At 49.1% G+C, this 18,278-nt stretch overlaps 1 protein-coding gene across 1 annotated transcript in view; it reads left to right on the top strand.

Annotated features, from left to right (window-relative positions):
• The first annotated feature begins 3,331 nt into the window (after window positions 1-3,331).
• Window positions 3,332-18,278, top strand: part of farsa (phenylalanyl-tRNA synthetase subunit alpha) — a 29,529-nt gene continuing 14,582 nt past the window's right edge. The window contains exons 1-8 of the mRNA XM_067973049.1: window positions 3,332-3,514; window positions 7,446-7,583; window positions 7,755-7,853; window positions 10,517-10,635; window positions 14,140-14,232; window positions 15,201-15,329; window positions 16,684-16,799; window positions 18,117-18,201. Of these exons, the coding sequence (XP_067829150.1) occupies window positions 3,371-3,514; window positions 7,446-7,583; window positions 7,755-7,853; window positions 10,517-10,635; window positions 14,140-14,232; window positions 15,201-15,329; window positions 16,684-16,799; window positions 18,117-18,201 (923 nt within the window). The 5' untranslated portion in view covers window positions 3,332-3,370. The remainder of the gene's footprint in view (window positions 3,515-7,445; window positions 7,584-7,754; window positions 7,854-10,516; window positions 10,636-14,139; window positions 14,233-15,200; window positions 15,330-16,683; window positions 16,800-18,116; window positions 18,202-18,278) is intronic.

The following is an 18,278-nucleotide window of genomic DNA, read 5'->3' as shown; positions in this document are numbered from 1 at the left end:
AACCTTTAAGTCATAACTCCTACCTTACGTACAGCTATGTCATACAATCATAGAATCATAGAATGATACAGCACAGAGGGAGGCCATTCATCCCATCGAGCCTGTGCTGGCTCTTTGAAAGAGCTATCCAATTAGTCCCACTCCCCTGCCCTTTCCCCGTAGCCCCTTCAAGTATTTATCTAATTTCCTTTTGAAAGCTACTATTGAATCTTTTCAGGCAGCGCATTCCAGATCATAACAACTCGCTGCGTAGAAAAAATTGTCCTCATCGCACCTCTGGTTCTTTTGTCAATTACCTTAAACCTGTGTCCTCTGGTTACCGACCCTTCAGCCACTGGAAACAGTTTCTCATTGACTTTATCAAAACCCTTCATGATTTTGAACACCTCTATCAAATCTCCCCTTAACCTTCTATGCTCTAAGGAGAACAATCCCAGCAGCCGCAGAAGAAATCCAATGCACAGCCTTATCTGTCCCACTGAGCACAGGAATCGCAGGAAGCAGTAGGGAAAAAATGGAAAAAAACTCAGAGACACAAAGAAGGGACTGCAAAACATCCCATCAGGGTAAAAAGTACAGTAAGAGGAGGTTGGAAACCAATGTGGGAACAAGAGAAGTAATTCAGGGCATAAGGGATGCAAAAAAAAAGGGGCTTACATTGAAGGAATGATCTTGCAATGTTCTGGTCCGAGCAAGGAGCCTCACTGTCAATGAGCCCCAACTTTCTGACCTGTATTCACCAGGAGTGGAACTTTGCAAAACAATCCCTTAAGTGTAAAACTACAGGTATGATTAAAGACAGGATAAAAGGCATTAAAAAAATCAATCGGTAGAATCAAAATAGTTAATGAGATTAGGATTGCAGCATACGTAAGGAAGAATATCAAAGGGTTCTGTAAATACTAGTAAATTGCCATGGCATTACCCACTGTCAGTTGATGACTTTAAGTATAGTGATAGAGTTGGGAGAGAGAAACTCAATTCATTGAGTAGATTGGGCCCATACTCTCTGGAGTTTAGAAAAATGAGAGGTGGTCTCATTAAAACATATAAGATTCTGAGGGGGCTTGACAGGGGAGATGCTGAGAGGTTGTTTCTCCTGGCTGGAGAGTCTAGAACTAGGGGGCACAATCGCAGGATAAGGGGTCGGCCACTTAAGGCTGAGATGAGGAGGAATTTCTTCACTCAGAGGTTGTGAATCTTTGGAATTCTCTACCCCAGAGGGCTGTGGATGCTCAGTCGTTGAGTATATTCAAGGCTGAGATAGATAGATTTTTGACTTCTAGGGGAATCAAGGGATGTGGGGATGAGGCGGGAAAGTGGAGTTGAGGTCGAAGATCTTATTGAATGGCGGAGCAGGCTCGAGGGGCCGCATGGCCTACTCCTGCTCCTATTTCTTATATTCTTATGTTCATAGCACTGCCTACTGGCCAGAGCCTGCAACTACATTGTTACAGGCAACCCATCACCCCTTTTCCCTCTGACCTACATTGGCTCCCGGTCCAGCAGTGCCTCGATTTTAAAATTCTCATCCTTGTTTTCAAATCCCTCCATGGCCTTGCCCTTCCCTATCTGTGTAACCTCCTCCAGTCCTACAACCCTCCGAGATCTCTGCGCTCCTCCGATTCTGGCCTCTTGCGCATCCCCGATTTCTATCGCTCCACCATTGGCGGCCGTGCCTTCAGCTGCCTGGGCCCTAAGCTCTGGAATTCCCTCCCTAAACCTCTCTACCTCTCTCTCCTCCTTTAAGATGTTCCTTAAAACCTACCTGTTTGACCAAGCTTTTGGTCACCTGTCCTAATATCTCCTTACATAGTTCGGTGTTGGATTTTGTTTGATAATCGCTCCTGTGAAGTGCCTTGGGGATGTTTTACTATGTTAAAGGAGCTATATAAATGTTGTTTACATACAGGATTTCCATTCTAAATGTTTATACAGACAATTTCAATGTTAAATGTTGACTTAAAAGCATGACCAAAAATCAGAAAGTTGGACAAGAAGTGCACGCATACACAAAAATTTTAATAATTCGTTATTAAATCTCCTGTGGTGTTGCACACAGAGAGCCAAGGCTAGGTGTAATCTTAAGGTGAAGTGGGGTTATAGGGCAGGGGATAATTGGATCAGCTTGCACAGATATAATTTACTTCCCATTTTTCAACTCATACACTCAGTCCTTATTTTCATATATGTTGATTTGATAGTATTTATAGTTTAATAGTTACCTCTGAGCCATTGACTGTATTGTATATCTGAGCTTCGAGAAGTTGTATCTATGAGAAGCTAGAGCTTGAGGTTTGTTTTATTGTTGTATTTAAGGATTATTTAAATAGGTTTATGGTCATACACGTGGATGTAAACGAAATGGCTGACTCGGTATTTGCAAATGAAGGTGCTGGTGTTTAAAGGTCTGTTTTGCATGTGTGGGACTTCTCGCTCCATCATTTTGAATTTTTTTCTCTTTCACAACTCAAGCTAAGGCACTGTCAGGGGTCAGACTGAAGCCTCCTGCGCACTCCCTTTGTGTTGGCCTGCAAGCGTTCTGAAAGGTTTGTCAACCAGGACAAGAGTCCCAGGACCCTGGAACAGGAATGATGGTCAATAGAGCCTCTCACATCTGCTCAGTGAGTGCAGTAACAAACAGGCTGCTCAGCGCAATAAGATTTGCAAACTGTGGGCAAACATCACATGATCAAATGGCATGCGATCAAACCTCCAGGAATACATCCGACCGGACTTGACGGCCACACTCGTAAATGAAAGTGTTTAAAGAACATGAAAAAAAGTGCACAATGTTTTTTAATGCCCCTACGTTGTTTCTCCCGGGTTGCTCGCAGTGGTGTCCAGGAGATTGATATTTAATTGCTTGAGATTCCAGGACAATCCTGGAGGGTTGGAAAACCTAATGATAGATAGATAAATAGAGATAGGGAGAAATAGATGGAGAGATAGAAATAGATAGTGACACAGATAGATAGATAGATAGAGATGTTGAGAGATAGATAGATTTGGATGAAAATTCTATTGCAATTATTGAACAGGAAGAAAGTTCTTTAAAAGAAAACAATATATATAGTGTATGATAATTAATAATTAATCAAACCCACGTTATCAATAAGATTAAAAATAGAAACTAGAAAATATTATCCAAATTGGCTTATGTTGAATCTCTGGGATAGTGAGCTGTGACACGTGATCACATTTAAACCAATTAGAAATAAAATATTTTAAATGGTGTAGATTTTATAGAATGATTTGAAAGGGATGATTATTTGGCGCTGTGAGAAAAGTTTTATGATCTATATATATTTGTTTTATTCTCCAGCAGCTGCCTGTCGCCGGGGTGAGAGGTCAGGGCTGGTGCGGCAAGATGGCGGAGCCGGTGCTCGAGGCTTTGTTGCTGCGGCTGGAAAAGGCGGATGGCGGCGCCGACAGCGGGGACCTGGCCGTCGCCCTGGGCCTCGATCACCAGCTGGTGGTGGGGGCCGTCAAAAGCCTGCAGACGTTGGGCGATGTAAGTGTTGGTGGTGTAAATAATTTAGAGGGGAGCGGCGTTCGTTTTAAGGGGAGGGAGGGCCCCCCCTTAACGCCCGCTTTAAGGGGAGGGAGGGCCCCCCCTTAACGCCCGCTTTAAGGGGAGGGAGGGCCCCCCCTTAACGCCCGCTTTAAGGGGAGGGAGGGCCCCCCCTTAACGCCCGCTTTAAGGGGAGGGAGGGCCCCCCCCTTAACGCCCGCTTTAAGGGGAGGGAGGGCCCCCCCCTTAACGCCCGCTTTAAGGGGAGGGAGGGCCCCCCCCTTAACGCCCGCTTTAAGGGGAGGGAGGGCCCCCCCCTTAACGCCCGCTTTAAGGGGAGGGAGGGCCCCCCCTTAACGCCCGCTTTAAGGGGAGAGAGGGCCCCCCCTTAACGCCCGCTTTAAGGGGAGGGAGGGCCCCCCCTTAACGCCCGCTTTAAGGGGAGGGAGGGCCCCCCCTTAACGCCCGCTTTAAGGGGAGGGAGGGCCCCCCCTTAACGCCCGCTTTAAGGGGAGGGAGGGCCCCCCCTTAACGCCCGCTTTAAGGGGAGGGAGGGCCCCCCCTTAACGCCCGCTTTAAGGGGAGGGAGGGCCCCCCCTTAACGCCCGCTTTAAGGGGAGGGAGGGCCCCCCCTTAACGCCCGCTTTAAGGGGAGGGAGGGCCCCCCCTTAACGCCCGCTTTAAGGGGAGGGAGGGCCCCCCCTTAACGCCCGCTTTAAGGGGAGGGAGGGCCCCCCCTTAACGCCCGCTTTAAGGGGAGGGAGGGCCCCCCCTTAACGCCCGCTTTAAGGGGAGGGAGGGCCCCCCCTTAACGCCCGCTTTAAGGGGAGGGAGGGCCCCCCCTTAACGCCCGCTTTAAGGGGAGGGAGGGCCCCCCCTTAACGCCCGCTTTAAGGGGAGGGAGGGCCCCCCCTTAACGCCCGCTTTAAGGGGAGGGAGGGCCCCCCCTTAACGCCCGCTTTAAGGGGAGGGAGGGCCCCCCCTTAACGCCCGCTTTAAGGGGAGGGAGGGCCCCCCCTTAACGCCCGCTTTAAGGGGAGGGAGGGCCCCCCCTTAACGCCCGCTTTAAGGGGAGGGAGGGCCCCCCCTTAACGCCCGCTTTAAGGGGAGGGAGGGCCCCCCCTTAACGCCCGCTTTAAGGGGAGGGAGGGCCCCCCCTTAACGCCCGCTTTAAGGGGAGGGAGGGCCCCCCCTTAACGCCCGCTTTAAGGGGAGGGAGGGCCCCCCCTTAACGCCCGCTTTAAGGGGAGGGAGGGCCCCCCCTTAACGCCCGCTTTAAGGGGAGGGAGGGCCCCCCCTTAACGCCCGCTTTAAGGGGAGGGAGGGCCCCCCCTTAACGCCCGCTTTAAGGGGAGGGAGGGCCCCCCCTTAACGCCCGCTTTAAGGGGAGGGAGGGCCCCCCTTAACGCCCGCTTTAAGGGGAGGGAGGGCCCCCCCTTAACGCCCGCTTTAAGGGGAGGGAGGGCCCCCCCTTAACGCCCGCTTTAAGGGGAGGGAGGGCCCCCCCTTAACGCCCGCTTTAAGGGGAGGGAGGGCCCCCCCTTAACGCCCGCTTTAAGGGGAGAGAGGGCCCCCCTTAACGCCCGCTTTAAGGGGAGAGAGGGCCCCCCTTAACGCCCGCTTTAAGGGGAGAGAGGGCCCCCCTTAACGCCCGCTTTAAGGGGAGAGAGGGCCCCCCTTAACGCCCGCTTTAAGGGGAGAGAGGGCCCCCCTTAACGCCCGCTTTAAGGGGAGAGAGGGCCCCCCTTAACGCCCGCTTTAAGGGGAGAGAGGGCCCCCCTTAACGCCCGCTTTAAGGGGAGAGAGGGCCCCCCTTAACGCCCGCTTTAAGGGGAGAGAGGGCCCCCCTTAACGCCCGCTTTAAGGGGAGAGAGGGCCCCCCTTAACGCCCGCTTTAAGGGGAGAGAGGGCCCCCCTTAACGCCCGCTTTAAGGGGAGAGAGGGCGCCCCCTTAACGCCCGCTTTAAGGGGAGAGAGGGCGCCCCCTTAACGCCCGCTTTAAGGGGAGAGAGGGCGCCCCCTTAACGCCCGCTTTAAGGGGAGAGAGGGCGCCCCCTTAACGCCCGCTTTAAGGGGAGAGAGGGCGCCCCCTTAACGCCCGCTTTAAGGGGAGAGAGGGCGCCCCCTTAACGCCCGCTTTAAGGGGAGAGAGGGCGCCCCCTTAACGCCCGCTTTAAGGGGAGAGAGGGCGCCCCCTTAACGCCCGCTTTAAGGGGAGAGAGGGCGCCCCCTTAACGCCCGCTTTAAGGGGAGAGAGGGCGCCCCCTTAACGCCCGCTTTAAGGGGAGAGAGGGCGCCCCCTTAACGCCCGCTTTAAGGGGAGAGAGGGCGCCCCCTTAACGCCCGCTTTAAGGGGAGAGAGGGCGCCCCCTTAACGCCCGCTTTAAGGGGAGAGAGGGCGCCCCCTTAACGCCCGCTTTAAGGGGAGAGAGGGCCCCCCCTTAACGCCCGCTTTAAGGGGAGAGAGGGCCCCCCCTTAACGCCCGCTTTAAGGGGAGAGAGGGCCCCCCCTTAACGCCCGCTTTAAGGGGAGAGAGGGCGCCCCCTTAACGCCCGCTTTAAGGGGAGAGAGGGCGCCCCCTTAACGCCCGCTTTAAGGGGAGAGAGGGCGCCCCCTTAACGCCCGCTTTAAGGGGAGAGAGGGCGCCCCCTTAACGCCCGCTTTAAGGGGAGAGAGGGCGCCCCCTTAACGCCCGCTTTAAGGGGAGAGAGGGCGCCCCCTTAACGCCCGCTTTAAGGGGAGAGAGGGCCCCCCCTTAACGCCCGCTTTAAGGGGAGAGAGGGCCCCCCCTTAACGCCCGCTTTAAGGGGAGAGAGGGCCCCCCCTTAACGCCCGCTTTAAGGGGAGAGAGGGCCCCCCCTTAACGCCCGCTTTAAGGGGAGAGAGGGCCCCCCCTTAACGCCCGCTTTAAGGGGAGAGGGGGAGGGCGCCCCTTAACGCCCGCTTTAAGGGGAGAGGGGGAGGGCGCCCCTTAACGCCCGCTTTAAGGGGAGAGGGGGAGGGCGCCCCTTAACGCCCGCTTTAAGGGGAGAGGGGGAGGGCGCCCCTTAACGCCCGCTTTAAGGTGGGGGGGGGGGGGGGAGGGCGCCCCTTAACGCCCGCTTTAAGGTGGGGGGGGGGGGGGAGGGCGCCCCTTAACGCCCGCTTTAAGGTGGGGGGGGGGGAGGGCGCCCTTAACGCCCGCTTTAAGGGGGGGGGGGGGAGGGCGCCCTTAATGCCAGATTCAGGTTGGCAGGTAATAGATAGACACAATGTCCCAAACTATGCACACAACTGGAGCAGTGTCAGTGTCTGACAGGAGGCTCCCAGCAGGGAGCTGCATTGTAATTACAAGGAGGGTCTTATTTCATTTCATCCCTTGTGATGTGGGCATCACTGGCATTTATTGCCCATCTCTACCTAATTGCCCTTGGGAAGGTGGTGCTGGGCCGCCTTCTTGAACAGCAGTCCGTGCGGTGAAGGAGCTCCTGCAGTGTTGCTAGGGAGAGGGGTTGCTGGATTTTGACCCAGCGACCACAAAGGAAGGAGCGATCGTATGTCCAGGTCAGGATGGTGACTTGGAGGTGGTGGTGGTGGTGTTCCCATGCACCTGCTCCCCTTATCCCCTTCTAGGTGGAGGTTGCAGGTTTGGGTGGTGCTGCCGAGGAAGTCTTAGCGAGTTGCATCCTGTATAGTGCACCCTGCAGCCACGGTATGGTGGGTTTACACGGGCTCAGAATCACAAGCACCATAAGGACCTTCTAGTCTTCTGCCTCCATTACATTCTACTATTACCAACTGGAGCCAGTGGAGGTGCTCGACATTGAATATTGGTTTCTGCATCAATGTTGGATCCTTTTTTATTATTTGTTTCTCTATTTCCTGTTGAGCAAAGCGAGACACCACAAACAAAAAACAAAATGCTGATGTTCGGGTTTATTCTCGCTGCAGATGATTGAGGCAGAGTTGCGATCCAGCAAGCACTGGGAGCTGACCGACGAAGGGAAAGAAATCGTGGAGAAAGGCAGCCATGAAGCCCAAGTCTTCGATGCCATTCCACCAAATGGAATTACTCAGGGTGATCTGATGGTGAGCACGTTGCGACGATTACTGTACTGTTTTAAAAGTCTTGGGCCTGTCTTGAGTCAGCCTCTAATGCCGTATTTAGATCTGCAAAAAATGCGATTTAACAGCATTATTTGCATAGGATTAAATGCTGTTTTCAAAAACTAACCTTTTTTCTTTCCGACTTTTGCACAGAAACTCCCAAGTGGAAAAGTCGGGTTCAGCAAGGCCATGTCTAATAAGTGGATCCGCATAGACAAGAAGGCTGAAGGGGGACCTCGGATCTATAAGGCTGTAGGTAGACGAGTGATCCAAGTCGACCCCAAACTCCCTGGTATCTGTATAACTTGAATCTCTTAACCCGTGCAGAGCTATCCAGATTTAATCAGCTGAAGGCAATATTCTCTTTTGGAACTCGGATTTCCCCCTCCCAGAACTGTAATCTTTGTCGAGGGATGAAATCAAAAAAATGCCAGTGATGCTCAGCAGGTCCATCAGCAAGGGAAAACAGACCAGACAGATTAATGTCCTGGCTTCAGGTGGAGATGTTTCCAGGGTGTCTACCCAACAATGACCTGCCTTTTTTATTGTTCTCTCTTTTCCCCCCCACACCCGCCTTCCCAGGTGTGACCAACCTGCTCCGTGTTTCCACCAATTTCTGGTGTATTTCAAATTTTCAGTAGTTGCAGTTTTTCTTTTCACCTTACCTCACTTTTGTAGAGAGAATCTTTTCAGTTAATGTCTGTCTTTCAAATCACAAGTTATAGAATACTTACCTCTGCTGCAGATCATTCTCCCATGGGCGGTGGTGGGGATATTGCAGGGTGTGCTGGAAGGTAACCAGGAGTGCTGAAGCTATTTAAAAGAAAAAAATTGTTTGTATGTGCTTGTGCACGCATTTATCACTCCAGCATTCATTGTAAAATTATCAAGTATACTTGTGCAGGAGGATACATTGTATGGAGTCATAGTATACTCCTGCTCGTATCTTTGGATATACCCATGACAGCCATACTTGAGCGAAGGGAATTTTTTTTTTGAGAACTAAGTTTAAATGTTGTAGAAAAAGCAAAGTGCTGGAATAAAAACAGAAAATCCTGGAAACGCTCGGCAGGTCAGGCAGCATCTGTGGAGGGAATAGACAAGACACTTTTGGGTATATGGACCCTTCCTCAGAACTGAGTTTAAACGTTGTGATGGTTTAACCTATTGGCCCTCGAACAGTTCCTTATTCCACGCCCGCCTCTGGGTCAGAAGGATGAGAGTTGGAACCTTACGCAGGACTTGAGTGCAGAATGAAGGCCGACACTCCAGTGCGGTATTGTATTGTCAGAGGTGTCGTCCTTCAGTTGAAATGTCGAATTCCAAGGTCCTGTCTAGGAAGACACTGTGGGTTTGTATTCTGAAAGGAAGCGACCAAATGGCCTTTCTTCTTGCACACCTATAAATCCTACAACATAACGATAGAGTTTGAAAAACCATTGAATATGTATAGACACTCTGAATGGAAAAATAGCAGTGAAGTTTATGTTGGTATTGCATGATGTAACTGCAGACCAATTGCAACACAGAATTAGTCACATGATCTGATGAGGTAAATAACTCTTGCTTGATTGAGGTGCATGTTTTTTGGCCTGATCCTAATTGTCAGCCAGCTCCTTTTATGTTGTGTCCCTTCTTTTCACGTGTTCTGTTGGTCAATGTCCGTGCACCAATGGATTATGTCACCAACACCATTTCCCGCCGAGCGGGTCAGTTTCTCTGCTGGTGCCGCTCTGTACCTGACCTGGCTCAGTGCCGTCCCCTGATGGTACAGTCAAGATAAGGATCTTGCCACACAAGTGCCTCGCTTGGCAAGCATCGCGGTACAAGTCTGAATCCTGTCACACAGTGTGCTAATATTCACAGTGTCATTTCAACAGCTTAATCTCCCAGACATGATTAATGTAGAGAAATGCATTGGAGGACCTCGTGCTAACAGCACCTAGCTTGGCAAACATGGTGATTGAACCTGAACCAAAGCTGGTGAGATGTGAAATCTCTACCTGCAATTCCCAGGGTGGTGAATTCTCCATCTCGCTCACTACCTGTGTCCTCTGGAGGGGAATTGAGTTTAGATCAGGCATTTCCCCACAGGGCGGGAGGGAAAGTCAGGGGGTTCCAACTCTCAGTCCTCTCTGTCTTCTCAGCAGGTGGTTTAGTCGTGAGCCTGAGAGCCAGCTGTTTATCTATCTTCTCAGTTGGGGCAGAAGGGGAGCAAAAAAGTTCAAAAACAGGGCGGTAAGGGGGATTTGTGTTCATTGTATGATTTATAGCAGAGTGTTAATTGTATTGAGGTGTTGGATATCAATTGGAGACACTCTTGTATGCTTCATATAGGAGAGCTTATATAGGGGTATGTATGTGTCCGTCCGTCCGTCCAGGCTCTAGTATTCTACCCATCACCATATGGCGGTCCATTTATCACAATTGGCTCCTGTTTGCAAACAATTAGTTTTTCTGAATTACGAATTGGAACATACAGCTTGGAACTAAAAAAAAAAGACCATTCAGCCATCAAACTCACTCTTCCTACATTCTACACTGGATTACCTCAGTCAGGGTCTCTTTCCCCTCACCCCCAAACAGATCTCTATATTTTCTTTTTAAGCCACGCGTGAATCAATTCAATCCAGTAATGCCTCCAACCCTCGATCCCCTTTCGACACACCTGTCCATCCATTTCATTTTCAAAAGTGTTAATTAACCTGGCGTTAACTACATTGTCTGATACTTTGGTCCAATATCGAACACCCAGTGTGAAAAAATTGCTTCCAATAACCAATTTTGTGAAATTTTGTATTGTGCCCTCAAGTTTGGTGCTCGTTGTCCAGAGAGTCCAAATTAAATGAATCCTTTTGTTTTTGCCTGCTTTCCTAACATCTAACGCTCAGCTATAACATGCCTTCCTCTGACAGGCTGATTGCATTGAAGATTCTGTCAAAACAAAGTTGCTGCTGGTCCAACAGGGGAAGGACAGGGACCTGGACGACAAAGAGAAGAACGAACTGAAAAAGAGAAAGCTGCTCAGCGAGGTGTAAGTCTTCCAAACGCTTTGCCTCCTTGTGTGTTTATTCTACCCCCCCCCCCCCCCCGCCTTTTGCCTAAAATTGTCAACAAGCTATTTGACCATGGGAGGCATCAGAGCCATGATGTGAGCTAAACTCACCTCAGTATGACCGGCACCGAGAAGCATCAGCAACAACAGAGCTCGTCGCAAGTGTGGGAGGACACGCTTCCCCCCCCCCCCCCCCCCCAAGCAGGTAGGTGGTAATGTTTGGAGAGAGGATGCAGAGGCTGCATTCTTTCACAAAACGCGTATGAAGTTTTAAAAATTCCCAGGTGCTTTAATGGACCATTTCAGCATGTTAAATTGGAGCTTAGCACCAGATGAGAGTTATACTCTAGGCACTGCGACCTCAGATCACCAGGAGATGGCTGCCTCTCATCTCTTGGCTTCAGTGCACTGGACGTCAGATCTGCCACTAGGTTTCAATGGGCAGCTGAAACCATCAGAGCCAAGTCCAATCCTATTCTAACCAGGAGTTCATATGTGTGCAGTCACATTAGATTGCTCGTGCATGAAAAATAGCTACCTGGACAGGGTACCAGAAGTAAATCGGCCAACCAGTGCTCAGATTTGTTAACCTGTGCTGTGTGACTGTACTCTAGCTTTGCCGTTGCTGTTTGCTCCACCAAGACTCCTTGAATTTAGTACTTCCTCGCTGCATGCTCATCACCCAGCATTAATGGGACTTGAGCTCAAAATCTAGGCTGACACTCCCAGTGCAGCACTGAGGGAGGTGCTGACATTTGGATGAAACGTTAAACTGAGGGCCACATCTGCCCCCTCGGGTGGACGTAAATTGGCTGGTGGGTTTCCTACATTACAACAGTGACTACACTTCAAAAGTACTTTAATGGCTGTAAAGTGCTTTGAGACGTCCTGAGGTCATGAAAGGTGCTACATAAATTCAAGTATTTTTTTCTTTTTGGTTCTGTCTGTGCACCGTGAGCATCCCATCCAGGAGGGACAGCTGGCTGCTGTTGCATGTCAAGCAGCCTGCACTGATAGTGGGTTATTGGAGTAGATTATTTGCCACTGATGTGTTGCCTTGTGAGGCCAGAGGAATTAGTGGGGGGGAAAAAAAGAGGGACTTGAAACAGAGAAAGAAGCTGTAATTGCAAGTTCATTTCTGTAGATGGCAGTCGGTACTGTAGATTTGCGGTGTTAGACCAATATTTGACCAGCAGGTGGCGCACACGACCTCTTCCGTGAATTAAAATTTCTATCTTTAAAAAATTAGAAAACTGCATGGCAGGGAGAAAATCTTATAAATTTCCCATTCATAACTGGTGGTCCCATGTAGGGTGCTGATCATTAGGATTTCAGTGGAAATGTGCTGCCTGAAAGGGTGGTGGAAACGCATTCAATAGTAACTTTCAAAAGGGAATACTTGAAAAGGAAAAAAAATTGCAGGGCTATGGGGAAAGAGCAGGGGATTGGGACTAATTGGATAGCTTAAAGAGCCAGCACAGGCACGATGGGCCGAATGGCCTCCTTCTGTGCTGTGAGATGCTATGATTCAGTGAAATACCATACTATGGAAAAATACCCACTAGTACATTTATACAGTGTAGTTCTACTGCCCCTGCATCAAAACAGTGGCTTTAGCTGCCCATTGAAACCGAGCGGCAGGTCTGATGTCCAGTGCACTGCAACTAAGTGATGCGAGGTGTCCTCCAGGCGGACACCTCCTGCTGGCCTGAGATCCCAGCGGCTACGGTATAACTCTCTCCTGGTGCAAAGCTGCATTTTATCAGGTTAACAGGTCTATTAAAGCACCAGGGAACTTTTAAAACCTCATGTGGGTCTTGTGAAAGAATGCAGCCTCCCCACCCTCTCTCCTAACATTACCACTTAACCGCTGGGGGGGGAATGGAGCGTTACATGTGTCTATCCACACTTGTGGTGAGCTCTGTTGTTGCTGCTTCTTGATGCCGGTCAGGCTGAGGTGAGTTCTTTAGCCTCTCTAGGACCTCTGTCTTTATTTATAAGAGTCATTGATTTTAATTTGGATATCTTTGTTTGTTGAGGCCATGTTGCTCTTGTCTCCCCTTGTGAATATTTGGAGGAGGTATTGATTCAGAATATTTACTGTTTTGTATTACCCCTCAGTCTCAAGCCTGTTCAAATATTTTATGGTTTTCGCCTCTGCTCTGACTGCCCTTACCATTGTGGTACTAAGAGAACCTTTACCGTTATGCTTAGCCTCAGCTCCCCCTATCCCTCTTTCCGGATCTCTCTCTCTCCCTCTGATCACTCTTTGTCCCATGCATCTACAATTTCTTGTATTTGTCCCAGTGAGCCCCTTGTCCTTCCTCTCTGCAGGATTTGTACAAGCCTTTTAATTTGTCATGCCACGTTTGCTTAGGTTGAGCTTGTTGGTTTTGGGGATTTATGTGATCTGCAAGCTCAAAATTACACCTTTTTAAACAGTTCTGTCACTAGCGATGAAAGCAATTTGAGGTGATGAATGAAGAGTATCTCACAACATTGAAATACTTTGCCTTAAGTGGGTAAATAGTTTTCTGTGATGCGTTTTAATTATTGGCCTGAGAGGCTGCTCAAACTTATGAGTAAAGACACTTTGTGTCAAACAGAGGAGCATCACTGAAACTACTTCATAATAAGTAGAGCCCCAGGCTATACCTGTGACTGTGCATTTGTTCCTATAGCTCCCACACCTGTACAGTGAGAACTTTTTCTCAGTCATTCTTGGGTATGGCGGTATGTGGCAAGCAGCAGCCAGGGACCTCCCAACCCCATAGTCCCCAGACTAGGAAGGAAAGCTGAGATGCCGGTCGCATTGGGCGGCTTCACTGCAGCCCTCATGCCTCTGAGTCAGAAGATTGTGGATTCAAGTCCCACTACAGTGACTTGAGCACAAAATCCAAGCTGACACTCCAGTGCAGCACTGAGGGAGTCCTGCACTGTCTGAGGTATCGTCTCTCGGGTGAGCCTTTAAACAGAGGCCCCGACTGCCCTCTCAGGTGGACGTAAAAGATCTTACAGCACTATTTCGAAGAAGAGCAGGGGAGTTCTCCCCGGTGTCCTGGCCAATATTTATCCCTCAATCAACACCTAAAATAGATCATCTGGTCACTATAACATTGCTGTTTGTGGGATCTTGCTGTGTGCAAATTGGCTTCTGCGTTTCCTACATTACAACAGCGACTACAGTTCAAAAGTACCTCGTTGGCTATAAAGCGCTTTGGGACATCCTGAGGTCATGAAAGGCAAATGCAAGTTCTTTCTTCATGCTGCTCTTGGAGATAGGCTGCAGAATGGCATCAAGCAGAGGCCAAACGTCACCTGCCTGCCCCTCAGCCTAGGCCCTGCTACGGTGGGCAGACTGAAAATGGGGGGGGGGGGAAAGGGGAAGGGAAAAATACAGAAAACGAAAGTCCCCTACATTCCTATGAGCTGACCGTTTCGCTGCGAGTAACGCATAATCGAATTGATGTTCCTTTTCTGTAGGACGGTGAAGACCTACTGGATCACCAAAGGAAACTTGTTCAGCACCACGGTGGTTAAACAAGACACTGAGCTCACCCCGGAGATGATCGCCAAGTAAGATTTAACAACTCTCAAACAGGCATAAGGACTTCACAGTAAATAAGTGTTAAAGGCATTTTGGCTTAAAGAGAAACCTACTGCATTGAACACCAACAGCAGTGGCTGCAGCTCTGATGGAATTTAATGGGCTTGTGCCTCAGGCTCACGCACCATGAAGGTGGCAGCCATGACGGGTAGGGGTAGTGGATCATACTGCGGCAAACCGAACACTGAGCAAGCATTCCCCTAGCAGCCTGGCTGCTAATGAACAGGAGACCTAAATCAAGCAGTTACAAAACTTGCAATTATGACAAGTACTGGACCGTTAGTTTGAGTTTAAATGGGAGTGTTTTCAGTTTTTCATTCTTCCTTCCCCTGAGAAGCGCTGACCCTTGCGGGAAACCGCTCCGTGGGATCCAGTGGGTCTTTAGTACGCGGTCAAAGTGGCTATTCGCCGGATGGTGAGTGTCGGCGTGCTATTCAAGTACAGAAAGGCAGCACAGTTGAGCCCCGATGCTGTTCGTGCCCAGTCTCCAGTCAGGCACGCTCTATAGCAGAGTCGCTGGATGGTAATTGGGAGTAGAAACCTTGGTTGATTTTCATTTTTCCTCTCCCTTTAGTGCTGAAGGCTATTGTAATACTCCGTCCGATGCTCTGGGGGAGACCAGCATCTTAAAATGGGCATTGGAGTTGGAACCTGTGTGGCTCAGTACCACACCCCATTGTACACCTACAAACAGCAGTCTGAATTTGTGACTGTTCTTGTTCTTGACATAACCTGCTGATCCACCGTAATCCAGTTTTGTTCCCATTTTAAACTGGACTGTCTACTAATTGTTGTACCCATGGTAAAACACAAATTATGAGATAACTAAGTTTCCCTAAATGAATTGAGCCTGTGCGCCTGATCAGCTCAGAGGGTTATTGTTAATGAAAGCAGCACTGAGGTCCCTAAGCCACATCCGTGTGAATTCTGTTGACAGTGGCTCATGGCAGGGGAAGCAGTTCAAGCCGTACAACTTTGACGCCCTGGGCATCATTCCGGACTGTGGCCACTTGCACCCCTTGATGAAGGTCCGAACACAGTTCCGACAGATATTCCTGGAAATGGGGTGAGTGGAGTTTATTTTATTAAATCTAAATTGATCTGCGATTAACCATGTTTTTTTTTGTAGAGGAGAGGAAAAGAATTGGAAAAGTAGCTGATGATCATGTCAGCTGATTGCATTCCGAGGACACTAATCGGAAATGCACTGATTATTCAGTTGTATTTAACTAATGTGTATGAAGGGAGTTTGTGCTCCTGTTCTGTGTTACAATGGTATAGTAAAAAGCTGTTGTGTATCACTACCCTGAGGCTGGACAGTAGGCCCTCAGCGGGGTCAGAGTCTCTACTTTTCTTCCCTTCCACTTCTTTCCTCTCCCGCCACCCCCCCCCCCCCCCCCCCCCCAAATAAAGCAGGTGCTTATCTTCGTGCCCTTGTTCTTATCCCCGCTCCCTCCCTCGGAACCTGAGCTGGTGTTGTTGGGGCTTCGTTTCTACAGCTACACTATGAAGGAAGCTTCGGTTTATAGAATCATAGAATGGTTACAGCACAGAAGGAGGCCATTTGGCCCATCAAGCCCGTGCCGGCTCTTTGTACGAGCATTCCAGTCAGTCCCGTTCCTCTGCTCTTTCCCCGTAGCCCTGCAAATTTTTTCCCTTCAAGTATTTATTAAATTCCTTTTTGAAAGCCACGATTGAATCTGCTTCCACCACCCTTTCAGGCAGCGCGTTCCAGATCATAACTACTCGCTGCATTAAAAAAAGTTTTTCCTCCTGTCGCCTCTGGTTCTTTTGCCAATCGCCTCAAATCTGCGTTCTCTGGTTCTCGACCCTTCTGCCAATGGGAACAGTTTCTCTTCATTTACTTTATCTAAACCCTTCATGATTTTGAATGCGTCTGTCAAAATCCCTTCTCAACCTTCTCTGCTCTAAGTTTGTCTTTTTCCTGTGGCTGTACACCACTTACTGCTGTGCTGGGTTTTGGACCTCCATCCCCATCAGCCTGGCGAGGGTGGGGGGGGGGAACCTCTCTTTAACGTCTAACCCGAAAGACAGTACAGTACTTTCCCCAGTTTTAAGGACCCAAGTGATCAGAACTGAAGGGTCAACACCCGAAATGTTAGCCTGCCATTTCCCTGCAGCGTTTTCTCTTTGTTTTTGGAAATGTTTTAAGCCAATTCGAGACAAGACATGCAGCCCTTATTATTTGCGCTTTTTGTGTACAATAACATTTGTGCATCGTGTTGGTGAATCTCCGCTGGAGTTTTATTTATTTTTGAGACCGCTATAAGAGGACAGGTGTGGCTACACTCTTGTCAAAGTGTTTTTATTAGAATGTCACTTTTCACAGAACATAGTGAAGGGGAGGAAAATTACTGCAGTCCCTCGAGGGGTGTGTAAACTTTTTTTTATCTTTTAAGTTTCACAGAGATGCCGACCAATAACTTCATTGAGAGTTCATTCTGGAACTTTGACGCCCTCTTCCAACCACAGCAACACCCAGCCCGAGACCAACATGACACATTCTTCCTGTCTGGTAGGAAATCTTTCTTGCTTTGAGGTGGGTTGGGGAGGGGGGAATGGGTAACAGTGAGTTTAAACGCCAACTTTTAAGCTCCCCGATGGCTCAGTGGGTCGCATGGCGCAATACTGAGTCAAAAAGATTAGAAGGTTGCAATTTGTTCTCTGATCTGTGATTAGTTCCTTGGTCTCCCCGAGAGGCACTATTTGGTGCCAGTGTACCAGGGAGGGGAAAGCCAGGGTTTCTCTGCCTGGTTGCTGTCCAGTGACCCCGACTGGAAAGTGCATGCGAGTGGGGTGAGGACGGGATTGGGTTCAGCTGTGGCCTGTTGATAGTCATTGTCTAGGCTCACGTGTAGGTAATGAGCACTTGGTTAATCTGCACTTGTGAAACCATGAGTCAGGGCTTCAGATGAGAAAAGGAGCCAAGATAGAATGAGGTCCAAGGGGGAGAGAGAACGTTTAGTAGCTGTAGTTAGCAAATGTTGCCTTGATCCGTTGATTATTTTTTATTTCATCCCTTCCCATGCATGCACCCCTCCTTTGTCAAGGGGCTGACTGGCAACCTGCTCCCAGGCCTTGTTCCTCTAATTCATGGATAGGAGGAACACGAGAGTGGCCTGAGATTTTTACCTTTTTTTAGATCTGATGCTCCCTAATACCTCTTTCCCTGCTGCCAAGCCTCGTCCATCTGCTTCACAACAGCCTGCTGGGAGGAGAGCAAGAGTCACCTGGGGTGATTTTTTTTTATTCTTCCTTCTCAGTTGATTTTCCCCTTCTCTTGCCCTCTCCCACCCTAGGGAAATGACTGGTTTGTATGGCTGAGATTGTGAACTGTGTGTGTGCGCGCCCTTGTACACGCACGTCTCTCTTGGTAGCACCCAAGATCTAAATTTGTAACTCCACAATCACGCCTTGTGTGCGTCAAAATCCCTCCAACTAAAGAACAGATTTTCTAGTTATTCATCTCATTGCTGTTTGTGGAATCTTGGTGGGTGGAAAATGGCTGCACGTTTGCTTCCTTAATAGTGACTGCACTTTAAAGTAATCCATGTGCAACACTTTGAGAAGTTTGAGACATGGTGCTAGATAAATGCAAGTCTCCCATTTTTGTTCGTTCCAACCCCGTATTACGCCCTTCTGTACATGGAATGAACTGACTCCAATTAACCAACCTGCAGTGGTTTAATGGAGAAGTGATATTAACCACATCTGTACAGGACACACTAGGTCGTGCCATGTTATGTTCTGTGGGATGGGCAATAATGAAAACTTCCCTTTTGGAATTTTGCTTATTAATTATTCCCGTTCTTTCTCTTTTAACCAATCCCAGAACCTGCCATTGCGACACAATTTCCAATGGATTATCTCGAAAGAGTAAAGAAGGTCCATTCAGAGGGAGGATATGGATCCCAGGGGTAAGTGAGCACCAATTACTTGTGTTCGGTTAGGAGTTGTGTGTTTTATTTGTCTTTGTATAGTGTGCAGAGCTTTT

The sequence above is a fragment of the Heptranchias perlo genome, chromosome 37 (assembly GCF_035084215.1).
Source record: "Heptranchias perlo isolate sHepPer1 chromosome 37, sHepPer1.hap1, whole genome shotgun sequence".
Lineage (NCBI taxonomy): Eukaryota > Metazoa > Chordata > Chondrichthyes > Hexanchiformes > Hexanchidae > Heptranchias > Heptranchias perlo.
This window is presented reverse-complemented; position numbering and strand designations above follow the sequence as displayed.